This window comes from Budorcas taxicolor, chromosome X (assembly GCF_023091745.1).
Source record: "Budorcas taxicolor isolate Tak-1 chromosome X, Takin1.1, whole genome shotgun sequence".
In the NCBI taxonomy this organism is placed as follows: domain Eukaryota; kingdom Metazoa; phylum Chordata; class Mammalia; order Artiodactyla; family Bovidae; genus Budorcas; species Budorcas taxicolor.
Genome location: NC_068935.1, coordinates 125,006,710 through 125,032,052, shown reverse-complemented (window position 1 = coordinate 125,032,052; position 25,343 = coordinate 125,006,710). Strand labels below are relative to the sequence as shown.

The 25,343-nt window shown below is 47.3% G+C and overlaps 1 protein-coding gene across 2 annotated transcripts in view; it reads right to left on the bottom strand.

The window, feature by feature from the left end:
* Window positions 1–25,343, bottom strand: part of SH3KBP1 (SH3 domain containing kinase binding protein 1) — a 331,561-nt gene that overhangs the window by 30,119 nt on the left and 276,099 nt on the right. For both annotated transcript variants that reach the window (XM_052662946.1, XM_052662948.1), the window contains 4 exons: window positions 22,673–22,724; window positions 19,920–20,000; window positions 17,100–17,259; window positions 2,947–3,032 (listed from right to left, as the gene is read on the bottom strand). In XM_052662946.1, coding sequence (XP_052518906.1) covers window positions 2,947–3,032; window positions 17,100–17,259; window positions 19,920–20,000; window positions 22,673–22,724 — 379 coding nt within the window. The remainder of the gene's footprint in view (window positions 1–2,946; window positions 3,033–17,099; window positions 17,260–19,919; window positions 20,001–22,672; window positions 22,725–25,343) is intronic.

The following is a 25,343-nucleotide window of genomic DNA, read 5'->3' as shown; positions in this document are numbered from 1 at the left end:
GTCCACAGGTGCCAAGCCCTGCCTTCTCATCTCCTGGAAGGTTCTAATCTCCACTGTAATCCCTGCCCACCTCTCTGGCCTCAGCCTCCACCTTCAATCCACATGAAGCACTGATGCGGGATGTCTGGCCACATCTCAATGTCAACATGCTTAAATTCATCATGTTTATCCCAAACCAGTTTCTCCTCTGGATATGTTTATTTCAATCCAAGTCACTCCCCTGCCTCAGTCAGTCCCCCAACCCTAAAAAACCTCAGAACTAACAAATCAATCTCTCCTCCTCCCTACTCCCAAATCTGATCTGCTCACGAGGACCAATGATCATTCTCTCTCATTGCTGCTCCACAACTATCCCCCTTCTTTCCCACCCTCCTGTGAGCCTCTGGCTCTCTCTCACTACCTCTCAGGTGAACTATCAACAAACCTGACTCCCTGACACCCATCTACCCTTCATCTGATGGGTTCCACAGAGCTCCACCAGCTATTATCTCAATTTTTAGACTTGATCATGTCACAACCATCCATGGCTCTCACTGCCTATAGAAAAAATGACAAATCCATCCCTCCCATATTCAGAGCAGCCCTGACTTCCATTTCTGGGTTAGCACCTTGCTCTGCTCCAGGCTGACTGATGCCCGGGATCAGCACTCCCCATGTGACTTTCCTGCCTGCCTCTGCCTTGACTGAAGCGAATTTAACTTCCAGATCCAGGTCAGTCTGTCCCACTTTGCAGAGCCTGCCTTGACATCCTGGACACCACGGAACAGCCCCAACTCTGGTCAGTATTACTTTCTACCACTCAGTTAGCATAGTCAGTGTGACACTTCCCATTTGCTGTCTTGAGGGCCACAACAGACCCAAAGCCCCTGGAAAGTGGGGCCTGTGTACAAGGGCCCTGGCATCTATTGAAACCTTGCACTTGAACAGTAGGTACTCAAGTATTTAGTGGTTGTCAACAAGGCTGCCAATCATTATTTCTGGCAATGCAAATAATATATACATTAAATTATTAGCTTGAGGAATTAGTCTTCTGGGATTAATGTCTTCTTGGAAAAATGAGAGTGAACCAAACATCAGCATCTCTTTCTGGGCTCCCTGATCCATACACAGTATGAAAAGCTTGCATAGGCCAAGCCCCCTTCATCAACGCCCCAGTATTTCCGAACTAGATCATCAGACTGAAAATCCTAGGATTCTTATTTTTGTGACAGCCACCTTAGCCATCTCCAGACCCAAAGGAAACAAGGCTTAAGGGCCAATGCCCTTCACAGCAGGGCACAGCCCTGTGCATCCTGGATGTGGGTAACACCTCCTTTCCTGGGGGCGCCCCATGGGACCCTCACTGCCACTTTGCCAATGGGCCAGCCAGCCTTAGCATGGGGCCCAAAGGCTGAACCATAGCAGTGAAACCAGGACTTAAGCACGCTCATTCTGATGATTCCTTCTCATTCACAGCCAATGCCTGCTCTGCTCTTTTCTGCCCTTTAACCAGATCCAAAGCTGCAGCAGGCCAGTGTTGCTATTATTGTTGCATCAGCCCAAGCTGTCATAAGCTCCTGGTCGCACTTCCTGACCGGGCTTCTCAAAGGCTATGAGAGGATGTAAAAGAGTTTCTGAAACCAGGGAAAGTACTTGTGGTGTTTATGGTCACAACAACGTATCATACTCCTAGGCTGTCATAAGACCGGACCAGACTGCAGGTCAGCAATTGCAAAGATGCAACTCGATTAGCAGGTTCAGAATAAAACAGCACCCCAGAAAGTAACCCCAGGTGATGAGACTGCTCATGATAGGCACCCCAGTACCTCTTACAAGGCCTGCTGTCACCCGTTTGTTTCTAAATTGAGCAGCCGATGCAAATCATGCTAGAACCTTCCACTTCAAATCAACCCCTGATAGTGGTTGCCAGAGCTTAGGGAAGGGAAACGGGGTGGGAGGTGTGCTTAGTTTTAATACTTATAGAAAGGCCACACGAGGGATCCTAGCGGTGATAGAAATGTTCTGCATCTTGACTCTGGTGGTGGATATACAAACCTACACATGTGACCTAAGTGCAGAGAACTAAACACACATGAGCACTGCTACAACTGGAGAGCCCAGTGGGCTGTATCGATGTCAATATCCTGCTGTGACTGTGCACTCTAGTTTCATAAGATGTTACCACTGGAAGACAGTGGGCAAAGGGTATGTGGATCTCTCTTCATTGTTTCTTCCAATTGTGTGTGAACCTCTATTTCAAAATAAAAATTTAACTATAAGGCTAATTCCAAAATGTATACTTCTGGCAATGATAGATACAAATACAGATGTAAAGATGAAAGAAATGTAGTCCCTGAACCCAGACTTCTTCAAAGGGCTATCAGCCAAACAGCATGCACTTGACCGCACTCCACCCACGCACACCACCCCCCGCAAAGCCCTTGGACTTGTTTACCCACAAGCTCCAGGTACCTTCCCATATGCCACATGCTGGGATCTTGACCTTGGGAAAACTCATGTTCCGAACTAAGTGGCAATTACTCTACCAAAGCTCATTTTTAACTCAAAGTCAAAACACTTAGTGCTGTGTCTATAGTGAATTCTGCCACATGGCATGTCCACCCATTCACCTTTTTCCACTAAATACATAAATCTCTGGAAAATATGAATATAAATGCTACTGTCCACTTCTCCAAAAGGTTTATCCATCATTTCTTTTCATTAGACTTCGCAAGGAATTTCTCCTAAGGTTGGGGAGAGTAAAAATCCCAGGCATTCTGCTTTAATGTGGAAACCATCCTCACGTCCTTTCCTTAGAAAACTGCAACATCAAAACTGACTGAGGGCTGTTAGCTTCGCATTTAAATGGTTGTGTTAGTTGACATCAGGCCACTGGAAGGGGCAAACCGCACTCTGCAGTTCCTTTCAAGTTTTGCAAAGAGAATGAAGAATGCTCTCGTTACTCACCAATGTCATTGCTGCGGTCTGAGAGGTCCTTGTCCAGCATGCCAGGTATTGAGCTGCCCACCAAGTCGATCTTGGCACCGTCACCCCTACATTAAAGACACAAGTCTTTTAACAATCATTTTGTCAGCTTTCTTGCACACAATTTAAGGGGTATGCTGCGCCTGGGGTGGGTCGCACTGTTTCCTGTGAGGGGGCCAATGGGAGCCGACAAGCTGTCCAACCATGTGGGCCTTGGCGCAAACCAGCCGATACACTGAAAGCCCTCCTCTCCTGCACACATTTTCAAAGATGGCTATTTTAATAACGAGCGTTCAGCAAGGCACCTTCAGCCACAAATCCTCCTGCTGGCCCACAGGGTGCGACGCAGGGCCTGCTCCCGCCCTATGGCCAAATAAGCACCAGTGAACGATAACTGGGAGCTTCCCTTTTAAGGAGACAGGAATTTAGCCAGTGCCGCTTGTCAAAGGTCGGCTACTTTTAACCTTGAGAAAAAGAGTTTCTGGCCTGGAGCTGAGGCATCAGCCAGGCTGTTGACAGGCACAAGGTGTCAAGTTGAGATCTGGCAGCCTGATGGCTGGCGCTGGGGTGGAGGCCCGTAAAATGAGACAGCTGTTGGGTGGGTGCCCCCAGGTCCATTGGGACACGAGAGACCTCCCTCTGTGTGTGGGCTAGGAGCAGCCCGTTGGGAGGATGGGGACAGGCCTCCAAGATGATGAGAGAAACAGGCCACTCATGCACGGCAGAAGATTCCTCCAAGTCCCCCCAAAATGGGCAGCTCTGGGGACCCTTTCAGGGAGATGAGCCACAAACCAGATTATCCAAGGTCTGTGATGGCAAGTGAAACAGGCAGATCTTTGCTCTTAAAGCAAGAGACTTGTCACAGCCCCTGTGGTCACCATGTAGCCAAACTACACAAGTAACAGATTCACTCCAGGAGCATTTGTCAAATACCCACCACGCTGATGGCTATTGAGTAATGAGCGATACTTGGTAATGAGAGGGCCAAGCCAGGTGGCACCCACTCTGGGGGGGTATTTCATGGTCTAAATGGGGGAAAGAGACAGAGAGCCTCAAGCACACATGGCATAGGCTGAGTAAGATATAGGGGCATCTCAGTCTTCGGGGAATCAAGAACTGGGTCAGGACAGATACCTGCGGGCAGGCCATAGGCACACAGAGAAGGTGGACTTATAGTTGGGCCTTGGAGGAAAAGGGAGAAAGGACATGACAGAGCAAGGGCCCAAGGCATCTGGGAGCGAGGCATCTGGCCAGGGAGTCTCAGGGCTGAAGTCTGAGGTCCCCAGATTGAGAGCAGTGAAAGGACAAAGGTTGGCAAAGGTCAATGGTGCTGGGCTGAGTTCCATGGGGTTCAGTGTGTCCCGGAGGCAATGGGGACAGAATAAAGCTGAAGCTGGAGACCCATGAACTTGGAGGTAAGAGGCAGACTTCTGGGTTCCTCACTCAAGAAGAGGTGATGGGGGTGGCATTCAGCGAGACACGCATATCCTTGTGATAGCGGAGAAGGCCCAGGAGAAAGAGGTCAGCTTCCCTCCACTTCCAGATGAACAAGGCTGACTCTCAACCTCAAGCACCCTTGGCAGAAGATGAGCAGACGTGAGAACTCCACAGGACCAGGGCTAGGCTAGATGGCTTGGTCCCCACCAAGAGGAAAGACAACTTGAGGACTGTGTGAGAGCAGCAGGAGACTGCCTCGCCTCAACCCTCAAGGTTGTGGGACCCCTGGACCGAGTTTCCATAGTTAACCCCCCCTCCCATTCCCTGGCTACAAAGCCCAGGTCTCAGGCACACTCGCCTGGACAGACGCTGAGCCAACTGGAGTGGCGGGATTGAGGACTTTTATTTCAAAACACTTTACTGGCAGGGCTCCTGTATCTGCTAATTTGAATGTGACCTTCTGAATGAAATGCTTTAGAAATGCATTTCTTACTCTTAGTTAGAAAGCACTTTCATTTTAAAAAATTCTTGAGGGTTCTTAATCTTGTTACTTGGTAGCTGTGGCGTTGGAATGATCTGGGGCTGTCATCTTCCCGATTCCCGGACTACACTCAAGTCGTGCTCACAGCCAGCCAACTCTGTCCTTTGGGAACACACCAAGGACTAAAACTTACGAGAACACATGTTCTGTCTGGGGAGAGATGTCACTCAGGCAAGGAAGGTCCAGTTAATTCCACTAGCCTTTTTTTCTTTTGGCCAAAGGGGAAGATGATTGGAGGTGACACTGCAGAGACCATCAGGGCAGAGGTGGGGGTGTTGGAGTTGCAGGTGGGGGGAGGAACTTTGCACATCAGTGAACCACATGTATCTCAGAACAGCTCAGCTGTTTCTGAACACATGGCTTATTCATGCATTTTGGGAACTGTGAATCTTGTAGCTACCATTCCCCTCTTTGGTTTGACACATGGAAGCTTCCAGTCCAACATGAGCCTCTCTCGAGGGGCCATAGAGCACTCTATGTGCATTGCTGTGCTCATCTGATCTTGGGCTGTATTACTTATCTGCCCTTATTTCCACTTTGTTGTCACCCTTTTAAATATTTTATTCTTTTATATGCACTTTCAAAAGTTACCTCCAAGCCTTTTGGGACCACAGCAGGGTAAAAAGTAGTAATTTTTCAGAATGGGGTATATATTCATAGCATTTGAAACATTCATCTGGGGATCTACACTAAAGAGATAGTCTGAAAAACCCAAATGGGTTCTGTGGATCAAGATGTTTCTTACAGCATTATCTGTAATATAGAAAAACTGAAAAGAACTAGAATTTTTTTATAAATAGGGGAACAGCTGAAAAACTATGATATTTGATGGACTTTAATATAACCATTAAAATGATATGTATAAGTAGTTCATGACAACAGGGACAAATGCTTATGTTACAATGTCAACTAAAAAACACAAGTTAAAATTGACATACACCTTACTTCACAGGCACCCACATGCCCTTCTGATATATTAGGAAGAGGGATTTTTTTTTTTTTTAAGGCTAGAAGAACATGTATTTACAATGGCTATTCCTGGGGAGTCTGATGGGTGATTTCTAGCACCAGCCCAGCACCTGGTATATGGCAGGAACTCAAAAATACTTGTGGAATGAATGAACATTTACCTTTTTTTCCTGAAATGGGAATGCATTATGTATTTATAAGAATTGCACTTTTTCCCAAAAGACATAAAGTTGTACGACATTCGGTATGATCACACCTATGTAAAAGCGATGGAAAACAAACTGAGTCATACATAGGAAAAAGATGGGCAAGAAACAGTTTGAAATGTTAATAGCAGTTGTCTCTAGGATAAGCCTATAGGTGAATTTTTCCTTCCTTTGAAAGTTCACTCTTTTTTTTTTTTTAAGTTCACTTTCAATAAAAGATGGGTACAATTCAGGCAGCTTCTGTTCGCTCCCATTTCTCCCTAATAGTATCATCCAAGTAAAAGACAAGACTGCCTGGCCCCTACCTACAAACTCTCCTTTAAGGATCTCCCTGATCCAGGGGCCTCTGTGATCCCCTGTGACCACACCTGGAACTCACCTGGGAACCAGTTGTGGCGGGGGTGGGTGTGGTAGTAGAGTTACAAAGCCTACACTGACAGGGCCAGGTTATGAGAAGCGTCCATCCAAAGAAATAGGAAACAGCGCCCGTGAGTGACCCCTCCCCAGATTCTAAAGTGCCTGCCATATTCTGACAGGAAGACTGGGACACCCCATCTCTAAATGAGCTCTGATCCCTCATGCCAAGAGCAGACACAGGCTTTCAGCTGAAATTATCTTCTACACAGGGCCAGAAGCAAGCCTATTTTGAAAACACAGTAGGTGCAGTTTAAAAAAGGTTCTGATCCTTCCAAGTAGGGAAGCTGCAGCTGGTGTTTTGACAGTGTTCAGACTGTGGGTGTGGAAGCGTTTTACAATGTCTATTTGTAAATGCCTTTCACTGTATTTATAGATGCTTACAACAAAGCTAATGAATTTCAGTTCTGAAAAATAGCAGAATTTCTGAAATTCTCCAAAGCACATGTTTGGAGCGGCTGACACCCAATGAGGCTGCGGCCCTCCGTGGTCCCCGTTCTCCTCCAGTCTGCCCAACACATGGGTACCATTTTGGCAAAAAGGATGTTACTAAATTCAACAAAAGAGGAAAGAGCTCATCCTTTTGTAGTTTACTAACTCCCATGAGGATTTTTTTTTTATGGTGAGTTTCTGTGCCCATGACTGTTAAATAAAAGGAGAAAATAGAAGAAAGAAGGCATATCCCCACATAGCCAACAATGTTAGAATGTGACCCTCACTCAACTCTGAGTTTTAAACCAAAATAATGTTATTTTTCTTGCATTTCTTCAGCGGATTTGATTATGGATACTTAAAACATGTGACTTGGGTAGGCAACTAGCAACCAAGAGTCTCCATGCTTTGCTGGCCAGGGACCTGAAATCGCAGGGGATGGGCTGACCAGCCCAAGGACATCCGGCAAGAGTAAGTGGAACCCACAATCCGAGAGAACTAACAGTAGTACCACACTTGACTGGCATGAAGATGAGATCCTTCCATGTAAGATTCAACCGCCCCAACTGTCCCTTGAAGAATCTCCTCTGTGTGGCAGACAGAGAGCTGCACCACCCAGAGCCCCATTCTGTGAAGTGGGTCCCCCCGCCCCGCCACTGCTAGGAGAGGTGCCGGCCCCTCCAGGGACCACCTCAGCTTCAGGGAGCCTCCTTCGGCCTTTCCAGGGTGGCCCACGGTTCATGGTATAAAAGCGTCAGCCATTTCAGAGGGGGTTTTGGGGGAGAATGGATACATGTATACGTATGGCTGAGTCCCTTTGCTTTTCACCCGAAACCCACAACACTGTTCGTCAGCTAGACCCTAATACAAAATGCTTCTGGTGTTAAAAAACTAATTAAAAAAAAAAAGTCTCAGTCATTTCAGCTGAACATCGGACAAGTCGGAGGGGTCATTTTAGTCCCAAAGCTCCATGGACTTGGCCGAAGCTTTGGTAAGGCAGCATCACAATTTTTCTCCCTCTGCCCAACATGGCTTCCTTCTCTCTCCTCACAGGCACTGACCCCTACACGTATCTTGCCTTCTAAACACTGCCACAGAGGCTGCTTTCTGGAGAAGCCCATGTGGGTGGCCCTTCTTTTCATTATATAGAGCAGGAAACTCAGGCTCAGTGAGAAGTCACTTGCTGACAAAAGGTTACAAAACTAGTAGAGTGGTGGCATCTGGATTTGAACCTACTAACTTTGACTCTGGAGCCCAAGCTCTTGACCACTTCTCAGAACTGCTTCACTGAGCCTGCTGGTCGTGGAGACCATGCAGCAGGGTAGAGGCCTGGCCACCTGTGTCATTGCAGCTCACTGGCAGCTGGGGACATCACCTTTGCTCCCCGAGTTAAAAAGTGCTAATAATAAACAAAAATCACATACCCGAACCCAGAGGGGCCTGCTCTTCCCCCTCAGATCCGAGACGTGAGACGGGGCACATGAACAGTTGGAAATGTGGAAGACGCGCCATGCGCATCCCCTGAGAACATGAGCTCAGCCAGTGGCCTGGCCCAATTTAGCCCAAGTTGGGACAGTTAAGCCAAGACATGTGGCCTGGAAAAGATGCTGAAGTGCACAGGAGGCCGAGGAAAGCAAACAAGTACGATAAATAAATGAATGAACAGCAGCACTAACAGCAGCAGCTAAAATCCACCCGAAAGACCCCACAACCCTTCTAGAGGGGAGTGGGGATGAAGGGAAACAGTGAGTCTACTTATTCCTACCAAGCGAAAGACTCTAAGTCCAGACGATGAATCTTTTTGTCAGTCTCCCCTCTGGACCCTCAGCAGGATCTATTACTATCATGTAAATGCTTGGGTTTTAACTGTCTAAAAATTGTTACAGGGGTTAAAAAAAAAAAAAGCTGGGGAAGAAAGGAAAGGAAAAAGCAGAAAATCCTCATCTCCTGTTCTCAGAAAATCATTGAGGGGCACCCCTTCAATCTTTGATTTCCCCCCCAGCTTTCATCCTGCCTTGGCTTGTTGTTCAGTTGCTAAATCATGTTCGACTCTTTGCAACCCCATGGACTGCAGCATGCTAGGCTTCCCTGTCCTTCACTGTCTCTCAAAGTTTGCTCACTCATGTCCACTGAGTCAGTGATGGATCCTGCCTGGGAGTCTAGCCACTTACAGGGATGATGACAGATGGCAGATGGGAAGTTGCTAGAGAAACAACTGCAGATTCTCTCTCTTCTCTCTTGCTCCAACCCTGCAACCTTGTTTTATCAGCCCCTTCTGATGCAAAATCACCCTATCTTACTGCTCACCTCCTTCATCTTGGTCCAACTACGCACTGAGGATGCGAGGTCAGAGGAAGTGAATGCTCTTCCCCGCTTTCTAGGCTGCCTTATTATAACATCTCAGACTTAAGCTCTGATTATGAAAACTGAGTAGAGATTACCCAGCTCAAGCCCTCATTTCCTTACAGACAAGGGAGCTGTGCTCCAAGGCCGGGAGCTATGAGCCCGAAATCATGCAGTTAATTGGTGCCCACACTGAAACTAGATAGAAGCTTCTTGACACCCAGCCCTATCTTTGCCCATCACCCTTGAGGCAGTGATAATCAAAATGTACATGTTTGATGCTTCTAGAGCTATTTCTCTCACAAAAAAAGCAGTGATAATGGCCCTTCCTGCCTGGGGAGGTTGACTCTTTCCTTCAGAAAAGGACAAAATGGTGGCAGCAGCAAGGCCAGGGGTGCAGGAAGCAGGGACCAGAGTGGTTTTCCTGGCAGCTCTCCCCTCGCACCGTGTCCCTGTCTGGATGAGCACAGGGAGGCTCGGCTATTTATAGTTGGTGAAGACACTTTGGAAGATGATGGGACACTGCCCGCTCAATTCTCCCCCACGTTTCTGTTCTCTGTGCAGACTCGGCAAGTGTGTGTGGAAACAGGCCTCCGTCCAGAGCCCATCCAGGGCATAACGAGCCCCACAGCCCCTGAGTCCAAAGAACGATGACCCCCACAGCTCTCATCTGCAGACCCACAGCCGGGTATCTCAGAGGGGCAAGGGGCTTTTCAGATGCCTGGAGGAGGGGGTTCTCATCACCAAGCAACTCTGAGAAGAGTCTGGGGGTGGGTGTCACTTGGAGGAAGAGTATTCAAAGAAACAGTCCATTGGAAAAGCATCACATGAACCACATAGTACTGTGCCCATGCGGGGTGCCACTATCTGCTGCTGACTCCTTGCCTGCCTCTGGCCATCACTAGCAGGAAAATCAATGTGGCTCAGTCTGGACTAAGGCTAAACCATCACTACTGCTGGATCTCGCTGCAGGGAATAAAATTCATTCTTTGTGAGGGTAGAAACATGTATGGAGAGAGTTATACATACAAATGAAATGAGGCCAGCAAATGCTGCACAGACATTTCTACACGATGACCAGGTGTTTCTCTAGTGTCCTGTAGGATTATTGTGCTCCATACATCACCCGCCCTGCCTCAGGCCCCAGCCTTCCCTCTGCTTCCACTCCCTGGAGACCCCTTGTTGTGCAGTCTTGAGGGTGTCCCTATTTCCCCATTCCCTCAGGGCTACCAAGCCTGATCTGCTTATCACCATATGGCAACCCCTCTCCCAATAAGGTTACCCACTGAGCTCTCTCAGCAAGGAAAAAAGATGACTGAGGGCCTCACAAGTACCAGCTGAGGAGCTAGGTGCCTTGGGGGTGGTGGTGGAAATGGAGACTCAGGAGGTGGCCACCATGCCCAAAGCCACAGGGTAAAGAAGCAGAGGAGTGGGCTTCTGACCCTGGTGGGCCTGGCTCCAAAGCCCAGTAAGCAATGGGTGAGCAGGAAGAAGGTCTGGCCTGGTTACCAGAGTTAACTACCACCCAGAAGAAGGCCTGGTCAAGGGGAGGCACTTGATACATTTCTGAAATGAATGAATGACACACACACACACACTCCTCTCTTATCACTGAGTTCATATCTAGCACCCATTTTTCATCTTTTCCCCATAGCTGAGTTTCTCACAAGACAAGTCTACATGTGCTCAGCTGCCCATCTGTTATTTCTTCAACTCAACCCAAGTTTGTCTCTCAGCCCTAACTATTGTACGGAATCAGCTTGACTGGGATCACGAAGGGCCAACTAGTGCCCAAAGACCGCAAGTGCCTTTCAGTCTCCCTGGCTCTCACTGGTGGCAGTTTTCATAGTGGGCGTGGCAAACCAGTGGCAGCAGCAGCCCCAGGAGCTTGCTAGAAATACAAATTCTCAGGCCTGAACCCAGATCTCCTAAATTAGAAGCTTGGGGAGCAGCGACCTGCGTTTTAACAAGCCTGCAGGTGATGGAGACGCACATTCAAGTGTGAGACCCACTGGCCAGTAGCCAGTCCACCCTCCCTTCTCCTAGCTTCCATGGCCACCCTGCCCACCCACCCTTTCCCACGGCTCCTCATCCTTCCTCCACCCTGTAAGTAACAATCTTCCCCACTGCTGTCTGTACCCACTCCTCCTCTTCTCTGTAATCTCCTGGAGTGATTATAGCCATTTCATGCCTGTAACTACCATCTACGAGCCAGTGACACCTACCTCTGTAATTTCTAGCCCAGATCTCTCCTGAATTCTCCAAAGACATATCTTGGTCCTGACTTGTAGAGAAGAAGGGAAACACTCAAGCATCCCATGCCATATCCTTGGAATCTCTGAAAAGATGTTTAGAATACTCAAGCAATCCAAACTCAAAATGGTGGCCTGGCCACCTGGGTGCACATTCTACATGCCTGCTTAGGGAATGTTTGGGTACACTCTGGCTAGCTTCTTTCCCTCTTTTTTAAAAATATTAAATGATTGATTAGCTTAGAGCTAATAAGAGTAAAGGTCTTTTTTTTTTTTAATGCTTTCTTTTGGTGGGTACGGGGACCACACAAGTCATAAAATCACTAGACCAGCTTACTTTGGGCTAATTTGTATCCCGAGGGGCTTGAAGCAGCCTGGATGCCTGCATAAATCTAAAGAAAAATTAATTTCTGTGCAGGCAAGTTGGTCTCCAGAGAGATATCTGCCCTTCCCTAAGCACTTAGTTGATATTTGGCATATAAATGCTTACTTAATCTTTGCCTCAAGCTAAAATGTCTCAGGACTCAACAGTCACTAATCTCCCAGGGTTTCTCTGATATTCAGAGATCCCTCTTCATTATGAAGAAAAAATGTACAACTCCACGGTCCCTCATACCTGATCCCTATTCCAGGAGACTCCACATAGCCTTCAGCATTCCATGCGAAAGGCACCTGGTGTGTTTAAGACTAAAAGGAATAGACCATTTCCAAGAAGCACAGGTCTGGGAAACCACTAGGCCTCATGCCCACAGCCTGGTGTCCAAGACCCGACTGCCAGTCTTCTCACTGAGATTCCTCCTCTGACACATCTGAAGCCAGGGGACAGTGCCTTCTGTGGTGCTTGAGCCATAGTAACCAACTCCAGCCACCTAAAACCTCTTGACTTAATGGCCTGCTACCACTCTGACTACTGAAACTTTCTCATGACTGACTGTCATCAACTCCCAGAATGCACTGACATCCACCTGGGAGGATACTGGCTTTGAGAACACCAGCCTCATCTCACTTCAGCTCTTGCCATCTTCCTAAGCCTGTGACAGCCATGTGGGTGATCCATTCTCCCCCTCCTTCCCCTGGTCCCTTCAGCACTTACAACCTTCATTCACCCTCAGCCACCCACATTCAGGGCCCTTCCCTCTGTGGATATGTCCATCTTCAGACCCTCTCCGCCTCTGAAGTTGTGAACATCAATCTCCTCTTTCTGACCAGCATCTCTAGTACCTCTGATCATCAATTTTCCACACTTTCAGCTCCCACTCCATCCCTGTTCATCTCACCGACTCTTACTTCTTTTGGCTTTACTTCTTTTCCCTCCATCCCAGAGCCCCTATCACTCAAGTTCCGTCCCCTCAGCCCCCCATTCCCTGTGCTGCCCCAGACAACCAGCACAGCTCCCAGGCAACGCAGACTAAAGGTCTTATTCCCTGTTATTCCCCTTATTCCCAGGAAAGTCTGGTGGTTTCCCTTATTTGCCTGTTCTTTGGAAAGAAAAATGAAGGGTTATTACAACTTGGGGTGTCCGTGTTTGGGAAGATTAACAAAGCTGTTCTGGTCTATCCAGCCTGCGTCTACCTCTTTCCCTCTGGGGTTTATTTTCCTTTGAAGGCACACACCTGCTCTGCTGCTCAGGTTCTGGCTCACTACCTTCCACTGCAACAGACTGCTAGAGCTCAGGACAGCCTGCTTCTTTCCAGCTTTTCCTTTTTTTTTTTTTTTTTTTTTCCTTTTGGTCCCTTCTCTCAAGTTCAAGACCTCTTCTCATGGGGGTTTCTGACCCTATCTTTATTAAATCGACACTACACATTATGAGATGTATAACATTACATGTTCATTTGTGTGTATACAACACATATACAAAAAGGTTTAGGTATACTCTGTCATTTGAAATACCTTGATGACCAAATATCAAAAAAGTAAGTAGGCTCTTTTCAGGTGTGAAGATAGATGTAGGCAGAAGGCTCTTTGGATGACTGCCTTAGTTATATGGTGGGCTAGATGAGACTAGCAGACACTGTTTTCACGCTGTGAGATAATAACTGACACATCCCCAAAGCACAGACTTTCAAACAAACAGGCACTTAGGACCCAGGGGGATCTCCTATCATCATTCAATTTGTAAATTAACTCTGTTATTGACTTTTTTTTGAAACAGTCTCTTTTTTTCTGTTACATTTCTACCTACATTTACTGTTTAGAAGTAAGTATGTTAATGGCATACTGCTACTTGCTCAGATGGACTCCAAATCATGCTGGTGTCCTAGTTCCCTTAGAGAAGATTCCTGAAGCCTGTGATCTGGTACACAGACGTCCCTCAATCCACTTCTGTTAAGTGAATGCATCTAAAAACGACTCCTTTCTTACCAAACTTATGTATTCCTTTTTCTAAAAGGTGCTAGTTCCTATTTAAATAGAAGGAAATTGATCTCTTCTGGAAGCCACAGTTGGCGGCGAGCTTTCTGGCAGGTGAGAAGAAGCTAAGCCCAGACACTGCAGCTGGAGTGGCAGGCAACGCCTCATGTCTCGTTTCCAGTAAGAACAGCAAATGGTGATTGCGCACCCATGTGTTCACCCGTCCGTCCATCCATCCGCCTGTCCCATCCCATCAGGTAAATCCCAGCAAGGATTTGGGTTCACACAGCAGACAATACCCCTTCTCTGGAGGACCACCAACATAAAACTACTTGATGTGAACATCCCTGAGTCAACTCATTTGGCAGAGCAAAACAAGTTCACAAACCAGTATGGGTTGGTTGTCTAACATAACTGCTTAGCAAAAAATATGAAGCATGTGAGATACTGAGAAACAGTAAGCCTTTCTTCAATATTCTTAAATTTTGTTATGTTGAAATCCATGGCATGCAAGGTGACCTGGAACATCAGACATGAGTACTACGGAGCTTGTACAGGAGAGCCAAAGTGAACAAGATGAAAGCACTGGCACCTCCCCCCCACCCCTTTTCGGAACCAGGGCATTCAACAAGTGTATTAAATGAGCCACTGCCATATGCTCAGCCCTGTAAAGCATGTGGAGATGACAAAACACACTCTTGATCCGCTTCAAATCTGGGGAAGGAGTCCGGGGGTGTGAATATCCCAAGTGGCAGAGCAGGGGGCCCTGCACCAGGCTCCACATGGGGTGTCAGGCGTTTCAAGGAGAGCAACTGTGAGGGATGAGGAAAGGCTTCCAGAAGAGGGGCATGCTAACTGGACAGCTGAGGAGCACTGACGGGTGCAGGAGAGGCAGACAGGGAAGGGAGGAGGCGCCACCAAAAACCCAGGGGAATGCAGACCAGAGGTTCTCACAGCATGGATGTGGGCTGGCAGCGTCAGCATCACCAGGGAGCTTGTTAGAGATGTCAATTCCCAGACCTCCCCTAGACCAACCGCATCTGTGGGGTGGCGCCCAGCACTGTGTGCAAATGAGTTCTCCAGGCGACCCTGATGCACGCTCAAGCTTGAGAACCACCGAGTGGGAGTGGGCACTGTTCTCCCTCTACCTGGCTGACAAGGGGCCAGAGCAGGTACCAGCTTCTCCTTGTCCGGCTCTGTCACTTCCTGGGGCTGGCAGGAAGGAAGCCTGGGGCTTGCCTCCTACTCCCTCCTTTCTGCAAACCAGCGCCCTGGGGGTTTGGGAGGTCAGGGGGCTGCCCACCCACCCTCTCCCAGGCTGCTCAGACCTCACACACAAGGTCAACAACAGCTAGGCTTCCCACTGGCCTCTGTCTAAACCCCTCTCGTGCATCTTCCTCAGTGGCTTGTCCTTCTGACCCACAACTGGATGCTGCAAGAGCTGGGGGTGGAGGGGAAGAGCTAAGCAGAGGCGGCAGGGAAGTGGGGCCTCTGTGAGCCCAGAGGACTGGTAGTTATCATTCAGGCCCACTTTCCCTGCAGGTCTAATCGATGGCTCACAAGGCCCACACCTATCTCCTAACAAGACAGTTGAGAGCAACCTTCGAAGGTGCAGAAGCTACTGGAATTGCACTTCTCTTCAGATTAGATCATTAGAGAGATCAACAGGAATATTCTGGAAATCGTTACTGACTTCACTGAAACACCTGTGGTCCCTGGAAGGCTATAAGAATTTGGCAGAGCGTGGCTTCTGTTCTCCTTTCACCACCACAAAGTGATGTTCGACCTCTGCTGGTCCACCCTCCCTGGGTGTGGAGCGCATATTCTCTGCAGAAGCACTTAACGTTCACATACCCTTACCCTTCTGAAGTGCAAGCCCTGGACCAACCATGCTACTGAAGCGGCCCTTGCTCAGGTCACTGTGGCTGTCAAGTGGCCTCGTGGTGCACATGTCAGTCGGCAGAAGAGGACACAGCACGTAGGAGCCTGACCAACTCAACAGTGGCCCTGGTCCCATTAGTTTCCCCCCAGGCCATCATAGAGGGCAGTTGTTTCACTGCACCTCGGGGGACTCCTGCCAAATGTCATGGGTGAGCCAGCCGCTCCTCCAATGGGCTCACACACCTGAGATAATCATGTTACGTGTATTTTACCAGGATTGAACCTTTTTTCTAAAATGTAAAAGTGAGCTATTTTTCTTCCAGTTTGATACACAATCTTAAATATGACAATGGAAGTGAAACTGATTTACAGCCCTAGGGCTACATACTTGCTAATTATATCCTTCTATCCTTTCAGATGCTTTCCATGATCCCTGCAATCTACAGACAGGGACAGTGAGGGGTGAGGGGCAGTGACCTGCCGAGGCTGCCCGGAAGCCTGCCTGACCTCAGCACAAGGGCACCGAAGCCCCGTGAGATTCTCCACGTGCAAACTTAGCTCACAAGAACAAAAATTCGGTGAGTGACCGTGTGTTGAGAGGTCCACATAAAGAACTCTAAGCCACCGACTTGCTCCAGTGTATCACATCAACACGTAGAATGTGCAAGCAACAGTAGAAAGTTCCACCAATGAACTTGTGGAGAGAATGCAACACTCCCTTGTTCCTTGTGGTAGGCATCTTGGGTCTGGAAGGCACACTGTCCAACTCTAATCCTATCATATCACTAACAGTCAGCAGCAGAACGCATTTGAGTTTTGCCGGGCCCGTCTCAGAACTCATGCCTGAATGAAGCATGCCCCTTGCCTTTGAGGGTCTCACGGTCCACGGACATGGACACTAAGACAATCTTTGCTAGACTACGTCCTGGGGCCCACAATATGGCTGTGCAGACAAGGGCAGAGGGAGCCTGGGATTGTGGAGGGAGGTGCCACAGAGCAGGGAGAGGCTCAGAGATGGAGCGGCCAGTGAGAGGACCTCCAGGGGTGAAGGCAGGCAGGCCATCCCTAGCACTTCTGGTCTGAAGGGCAGCTGGCCTTGCTCTAAGGGTGCATAGGGAATTCCCACATGTGAGCAGGGCGAAGATGCCAGGACCTGGATTCTCATCTGTAATCCTGAAAACCAGGCTGCACCTCCCAGCCTCACTCCCACTTCTGCCCGAGCACAGGAACAAGGACCCAAGTGGCCTGCGTCCAGTGTCCTTTGGTTGCCCCACCCCACTCCCACCCTCGGCATCAAGAGCAGCACAGTACCTGGTGTGGGTCAGGGGACCCACGGGCCTCTCTGGCCTCCTTGGGGGTAGCGCGCCTGGTCTGCTGAGAGAATTGGTCTTGGGTGGCCGTGGCTTTTTGGGTGGTATGGCAGGAACAGAAGGCTTCGGTAAATCCAGTTTTGGTTCTCTCTCTGGTCTTTCTTTAAGGAAGCATAAGGAAGACAGAGAGAACTTATGTAAGGGACAGTACCGAAGACTGTGTACTTCTTGCTTAAAAAAAAAAACAAAAAAACACTGATGCTGTTTGCCAGGTGAGGATGGAAGCAAAGAGCATCACCTGTTCTTGGTCAAGTTAGAAAAAGTCCCAGAGAATCACAGGCCACTGCTTGCCTTTACTCATGCTGGTCCCTCTGCCCGAGGGTCCTTCCAGTCCCTGCCCAGCCTTGGAAAACTCCCACTCACACTTCATTGGGCCTACTCACATTTCCCCAGGCTGCAATGTCACACCATCATGTTCCCTTCTCAACAGCTGGACCCACCCTCAGAGGCACACTTTCCTACTACTCCCTTTCCTGAGCCATGAAGGACAGCCCTTTATAAACAAGCTCCACTTGAATACTTTCTGGGCGTCCGTATGCTTGGCCCAGCCGGCAGGCTGTCAGCCCCCAAGGGCAGGGCCCACATCTGGTTATCTGTCTAGGACCTGCATGGGGCCTGGCACTGAACATGCGCCTGGTAAATGGCTGATGGGTTTGGTCAATGACCAGCGGGCCCTGTTGGGTGTGGGGAAGAAAAAGGCCTGTCTCCTCCCAGGTGTAGAGTGCCAGGAGCCACTAACAGGGGAGCATTTCAGAAAACAACAACTGAGTCTGGATTCTCTCTGTGCACAGTTTCACCTTGGAAGGTAAACTGGGACTTCACAGGTAATTGGTTTCCGAGGGTTTGGGGCTTCATAGCTATTAGAATGAAGTTACAGCCAGATCTAGTGGCCAAACTGGGCAGGGTTTGGTGGCAGCTTCCTATACTCTATCCCAGATTCACCTTGCCCTGTGTGTGCTCTGAAGAGCCTGCACCCACGTGCTTCTCTGTAAAGACAGGGCTTCAGAGAGCTGCCCGTTGGGGGACTGGCAGCATTGCTGAGTTCACTCGGAAGCTGGAACCCTGAACACATGTTACTTGCAGACACAAACTCATGTCGTTTGGGCGACCTGGACAACTGGCAAAGCTTTAAAAAGCCCATCAGGTATCATACAGACATCAGTGTGCTCAGCCCCACAAGAGTTCAGTAAGGGAGTGTGCTCCATCCTGGATTGCTAGGAACTCTTTTCCTGGTCCGCAGGGACCAGAGGAAGAAGGGCTTTGCTAAAATACAAAGGAGCGGAGATTCCTCCTGCTGGGAGGGACAGGCCCTCGGCAGCCTACTGAACGGCAGCCTACAGAACGAATGGGAGAGAGGCTTTGTGCCCACCTACTAGGGAGGTCGAGTCTCAAGGCAGGGCTGGTTCACCAGCTTCCCTGTTGCTTTTGACCAGAGCGTCTGCACCCTGACTCACTGCGGCCTAGAGCAAGGCATCATGAGAGGGGAAGGAAGCAGAAGTGTGTGACCATTTGGCCAGCCAACTAGGGTGGCTGTTCACACGTAAGCCAAGGCCATATGCTAGTCAGCATGGAACAGAGCAGACAGTGTCCTCAACACAGAGCCTGGCGAGAAGCCCAAAAGCAGCCACATGTCCTCTATGAGGACAGAGGCAGTGTTTAGCTATGTCACAACATGCACACTTCTATCAAAGAACTATTCGGATGGTGCGTATTTTTATTGATCTGTGATGCAGACCTGGCCTTCACAGTGAGCTTCTACAACTCAAGTTTTAACTCTTCACTCTGAAAGAAAGATGTATAACTTCTTAAGAACTTGCAGTGTTGGTAAAACTTGTGGCACACTGATATAAAATATTACATTTCACAATAAAGCTTCATGAGGCCACCCAGGAGCACCTACAAATAATTGTGTGCATTAATTCAGCATTTCTCTTGTGACTTACAAATAACTGCTTTTTAAAATGGAATTTGCTCTGCCTCCTGTTAATAATAATAACCTAACACTTTTCCCATAAAATGTGTGATCAATCAAATTTGAGACACCTAATAAAATCAGTCCTTCCATAGCATACAGATTTCTTTGGGAGGGACACTCAGGCTGTAGAAGTCAAACCCAGCCATAAAACTGACTGTGTGATACAGGTTAGGGTACTTCCCTGAAAATGATAATTTTTGACCCCCTTAAGGGGACTGTGGGCACTGGGCTGCTTTTCCCAGTTTGGTCATGACAGCCCCATCCTCAACATTCCTGACCAGGGACGTGTGTCTATAATACAGTAGCCAGAGTCAAAAGCCCAGCAATGACTGACAGCTTTCGTTTGTCTGGATGGGAATCTCTCTAAGCCATACTCACTTATCAGCAGGTAACGAGCGCCTGGGGCACTAGGCTAGCCAGAATACGTGGTAGGTACATCCAGGCCCTCGGGGGACTTACACTCGGCATCCTGACTTCGGGTTGCTGCTGGTGTGGGGAAGGTGGTAATTGCAAGACGATTGGGATGAAAGAGCTCCAATGTGTTAAATGACCAGGCTGGGTATTTTTCATTTGATGAGAAATGCTGGCCCAAAGAAGCACCACAATCACCTTCTCTCCTATTTCCTTAGACACAGGAAATTTAAAAGCGATCAAAACAAAACCATAATCACCATATTGCATATTGCAAAGAAAAAGAAAATTCTGTGGGTAATCTGGAGTAGCCCTGTGACAGACAGCTCTGTCCCCTGCTGTTCTAGAAGTGCCAACGAAGACGTGATTTCATACCTTTCTCTTCTGTTCTGTTTGGAAGTGTTTCCGGTCTTTCAGGAGGTATCTTTTTAATTTCATGTTTTCTTTCAGTGGTACCTGGGCAGGGGGAGGATAACAATTATTAGCAAATGTTTTCCTATCCACTTATTAGACACACTAGCATTTAAAATATTTATCAGGTACAGCAAAGTCAACAGATTTTTTTTCCCCCTAAGCTGAGGGCTGGTGTTATCTGGCAAACACAAGCTGCTTAGAAACAGAGCAGAAGCCACTTTTGGCATATGCCATTAACTCTGCCTACCTATACATTCTTAATTTACAAGAACACCACTACTATTTATTGATGTTTAAATCTGACTTCCTTCAGCATCAAAGCAGACACAGGAGACCATGTGGCATGGGTAGGGAATATGTATAAATCAATAAACAAATCCACGGGATAAGACGATCATTGTTTTATGCCACCAAATTTGGAGTGGTTTGTTATGCAGCAATGGTAACTAGAATATGCATTCTTTTTTTAAATTGAAGGTTAGTTAACTTACAATATTATATTATTGGGTTGGACAAAAAGTTCATTTGGGTATTCCTGTACATCTTATGGAAAAACTTGAATGAATCTTTTGGCCAATCCAATAGTTTCAGGTGTACAACACAGTGATTTAATATTTTTGTACACTACACCCCATATAATGTTATTAAAATATTGACTATATTCCTTGTACTGTATATTACATCCCTCTGACTTATTTTATAACTGTTGTCTGGGCCTCTTGAACATCCCTTTAAGTGGTGGGATCTAATGAAAAACTAGGTGGCTTTCCCTAGGTCCTTTGCCATCTGAATTCCTCAAGTATCACATTTTCCCAAACATGACAATTTACACTTCCTCTTCACGCACATGGACTGTAGCTGCTCCCTCGCCTGGGGCCTTCATCATCGTCAGTGCCCTCAGGTTCATAAGAACACTTGGAAAATAGCTGAAGCATGAAACCCATCACAAGTACTCCTGATTTATGGACTTGGTTGAGTGATTGACAAATCCCTTATATGACCAACCCTATAGAGGGGTGCTTGGTACTAAAATCTCTATCACACGGCATAAGAAGCCAAAAGAACGTAATGAGCCGCCTGAACACACACTTTACCTAATCTCTTTAATGACTCACTACAAATTAAACACTGGATCTGATTTCTATCAGTTCTGTACCTGATTTTTTTTTTATAGTCAAATAACCAAACACAAGGAAATATGATAAGAAAGAAAAGAGGAATATCTACGTCCCTGTCACAAAACAGCATCCAAGATTATGCAGGAGGATAAAAGAACAGTAGTAGTCATCTAGGAAGATTAAATGCCAATCATGCTTTACCCCTAGAGATCCAGTACAACCTTTGGTAGAACTGTTTTAAATGGATAAGGATTTGCCTACCATGCTACAATCTGGTCTCCTAAGGCTAATGAAGAAGTTCAGTACCATTTTGAGAGACACAGGAGGAATGGACAGTCCTATTGCCATGAAGAATCCAACCCTAATGACATTCCAGGCCACCTGAGCCCAGGACCACTCAACTCACCTCCCTGGTCTCCATAACCTGTCATTCAGGCGTCTAGGGAAAAGGGTCTTCAGAAAAAAGCCAATCAAGAGCCTGCTTTCATCTCAGCAAAATAAAATATTTATCCAGCCAGAACCACTAGGTGGCAAAATTAAACTGCTCAACACAAACAAGGATGGGGGCTGAGCAGGAGATGTAATTAACGTCCCATTTTGGGGCTTAATCTCTGTAATTCTCAACTATGCCAAAGGGAATGGTAAAGGAATGCGAGGTCAAGCTGATTTTTACCCCCAACAGGATGGGCCAGAAGAAACAAATCACTCCTAACAAATGGGTTGAATAAACCAATCGGGAAATGTATTCATACTTTAAATGCTATATTAGAATATCATAACTGCAGAATTAAAAACACCCCTGCTCTTCTTCAGTTTGAGTTAATTTTTTAAATGCCACTTAACTAGCTATTCATGGAGGAATTTCTCCCTAAACTGTGTTTCTAACCATGTTAAAGAGCAGTTCTTCTGGGAACTAGGAATGCTCATCTTTATGTATGAGACATCAGTATACAATGAGTTACCAAGTGTTGAACAACGTCAAGTCTTCCTATATTATTCAACCTTAATATCTGAACCCCACAGAAAGAGCGAATTAACTGAACTCTTTTCCAGATGAGAAAAGAGTCATGAGGGAAAGTATTGCTAGAAAAAAACACTTTTTTGTTGTTGGGGGCAAGTGAAGTCAGCACAAATTTTGGTTAACCGCACAGGACAGAAACTGAAAATTCAGCACTGCCATCCACGCACAGAGACGCCATGACCCACGGGAAGCAGTTCTTCCCAGGCTGACCCTCAACGGGCAGACACGGGCAAAGCACACAACTAGTTCTTCTGGCCACAAAAGTGGTTTATTTTTATTTTTTTTAAAAAGCAAACAAAGCTGGCTGATTCCAAAACAAAGTCTTTCCAGTCATTCTCTTTGAAAGCTAGATTCTGTTGCTGTTGTTGCTGTATTGGGGATACATTTTAATGACACATTTGCTTGTTTAGGAAAAACAGGAGTGTATTTAAAACCTGCCTGTCGAGACCAAATCGTTACTTCCCAATTTGGTCATCTGTGGCCTTTGAATCTAAAACTCTTGAGCTCTACCCAGGATGCTGTAAACATACACAAACAGAAAGACAGTGTGTTGACAGAAGCGAGAGGTACATTACCTGCCCCTTGCTTGATCACGGGAGCCGAGGGAGGAGGTGGCTTCTTCGGTCTCTGAAAAATTAATGAAAATGATACCACATGAGATTGTTGGCAAGCCCGGCCTCTCACATAAGGACCACAGACAGTGTTTTCTAGATGTAGCTTGGACAGTCCAGAGAAGCTCTCCAAAAAATTGAGCAATTCTCTCTCCAGGGATGTCAGGTTTTGGCACCTTTAAACAAACACTAAAATAAATCCAGTCTGCAAAACAAAGCTCTGATGGACAAATGAAATACCATTTCCCCCTTTCTAAATTTGTAACAGCCTTCTGGAAAAGCACGGCTCAGCAAAAATGGCCTGAAACCAGCAAGCACAATGGTACTCCTACGCTGAAACCACATTTGCAATTAAGATTTAATCTGCTGAATAACCAAGCAATTCAGAAAGAGTCACTGGGAATGGCTCTAAATTAGATGGGCTCTGGCTGTGGGACCTGCAACAAAATGCAGGCTGAGGGCCCCCTGTGGCTGGGCAGGGTTCTAAGCCTTTTGCCCCTTTTCACCTCAAGGCTGCGAGGGTCCCCCACAGACCATACATACCCTGGACACTGGAACGGAGTTTCTTTGCCTATCAGCTGCTATTTATTTTTCTCTCACACCCTATCATTCTAGAGGGGGATGAGCAGCAATGCAATTAATGGCATCTCCTGGCTCACCCAGGACTGGCTATAGGAGGGAGGCAGTCAGGCTGGACTTGGCAAATGTCCTGGGGCTGAGAGTCCAGCCAGGGCAAAATTCTTGGACACCGTTCTTGGACAGGGGAGAAGGGAGCCGAAGGCAAGGAGAGAACCATCTCATTATCAACATCATTAAGGGAGACTTCCTTGGTGGTCCAGTGGCTAAGACTCCGTGCTCCCAACGCAGGGGGCCTGGGTTTGCTCTCTGGTCAGGGAACTAGATCCCACATGTGACAACTAAAATGATTCTGCATGCCACAACCAAAACCCGGACCAGCCAAATAAAGAAGTAAACGAACAGTTTTTGAAAAAACATCATTAAGGAAAGATGGACTTGGGGAAGGTTTGAGCATATGATCCGTGTTGCTGCTGATACTTCTCCTGACCCTCTCTGGCTATCATATACTTGTGATTTTAAAAAAGCTCCACAGACTCTTCCGCATGCTGAAAAAGCACTGCTGTGACCAGCCAAAGCGCCCAACCCACCTGTGCCTCCTGGTTCCTGATGCAGTACCAAGGCACAGGAAGAGATGGCTTTCAGTAAAACCTACAGAATACGAGACCCACAAAGAACTATCTCAGGGAGCATCACAGCATGCAGGCTCTGGATATGAAATTTCAGCTCTGCTCTGAGTGGGGTGACTTGGCCAAGTGACCCTGAATAAGAGTGTAACATGGTGGGCAAGAGGCAGGGCTTCAGAATGTGGCCGTCATTACACAGCTTGGCTCTTTCCATTTTTACCCGTGGACCCTGGGCAAGTGACCTCACCTAGATGAAAGCTCTCATCTGTAAAATGGAGATAATATTATTACTTCCCTCTTAGGAAGAGGTGGTTTCACAAATGGAGAGAATCAGTAAGCACCATCTCATCCAAGCCTCATGACAACTCTGTAAGGAGTGATATTATTATGCCCATTTTTCAGATGATATAATTGAGGCTGCAAGAGATAAAGTCATTTCCCAAAGTCACCAGGCTAGTAAACGGGACAGGGGGCCAAGACTCTAGGCCAGGGCTATCTGCCCTGTAGGCATGCTCTTAACCCCTGTGCAGTGGACATGCTGCCAGAGGGCATCCACAGACAAACCATCTCACGGCCATAAACCACACAGAGTTTACAAAAGCACAAGGAACTGCGGTATGTTAACATTAAGGAGGGAAAAAGGGGTATCGAATTGCAGCTAGAGTATGAGCTCAACTATGTTACAATGCATTCAGAATGTGAAAAAGACTGGAAAGACAGAAATCTATAATGCTGATCTCTTGTAGGATTATGAGTGCATATGTGTGCTTCCTTAGCATTTTTCTGTACTGTCTACATGCGTCCAAACTTCATTATAAAAATAAAGAAAGAAGGATGCTGCAAGGTCTCCTCTGCATGGGGGCAGGCCTTCCACCAGTCCAATGTGTTCCATTCCCAGGGCTTACTGCTCTCTCCCCTGTTGCCAGCCCCCTCCAGTTCTCTACCCTGGCTCCTTTCCCTTCCCCTTCTCTCTCTGTCTTTGTAGAAATGAGACCGGGGACAGATATGTGTTTACTGAATGAACTTATCATTGAAACCCTGCCAATTAACCTTCCTTTACCTCCAGATCAGAGTCATTTCTTATGCACAAAACTGCCAACACCCTCTGGCCCAATTCTTCCCAGCCCAGCCCCAACCATGCCCACCCCCTGAACGGCTTCCTCACTCTCAGTTGTTGGAACATTTTTCTAACCAATTTCTCATGAGCCTCCTCTTGCTGAGGCCGTTCCCCCAGCGACCTGGCCTCAAACCACAGGGCCTCAGATAAAAAAAGACAATTACAAGTCATCATATTTTCCAAGATTACTGTGCAAACGAAAAAGAAACCCTTAGTGTTGTGTCAGATTTGGCATGGAACAGACACATGAAATGTGACAGGGCAGGGCAGAGGAACACCAAGAGAGGGGACAGGAAGGACTGTGCTCCCTGACAGT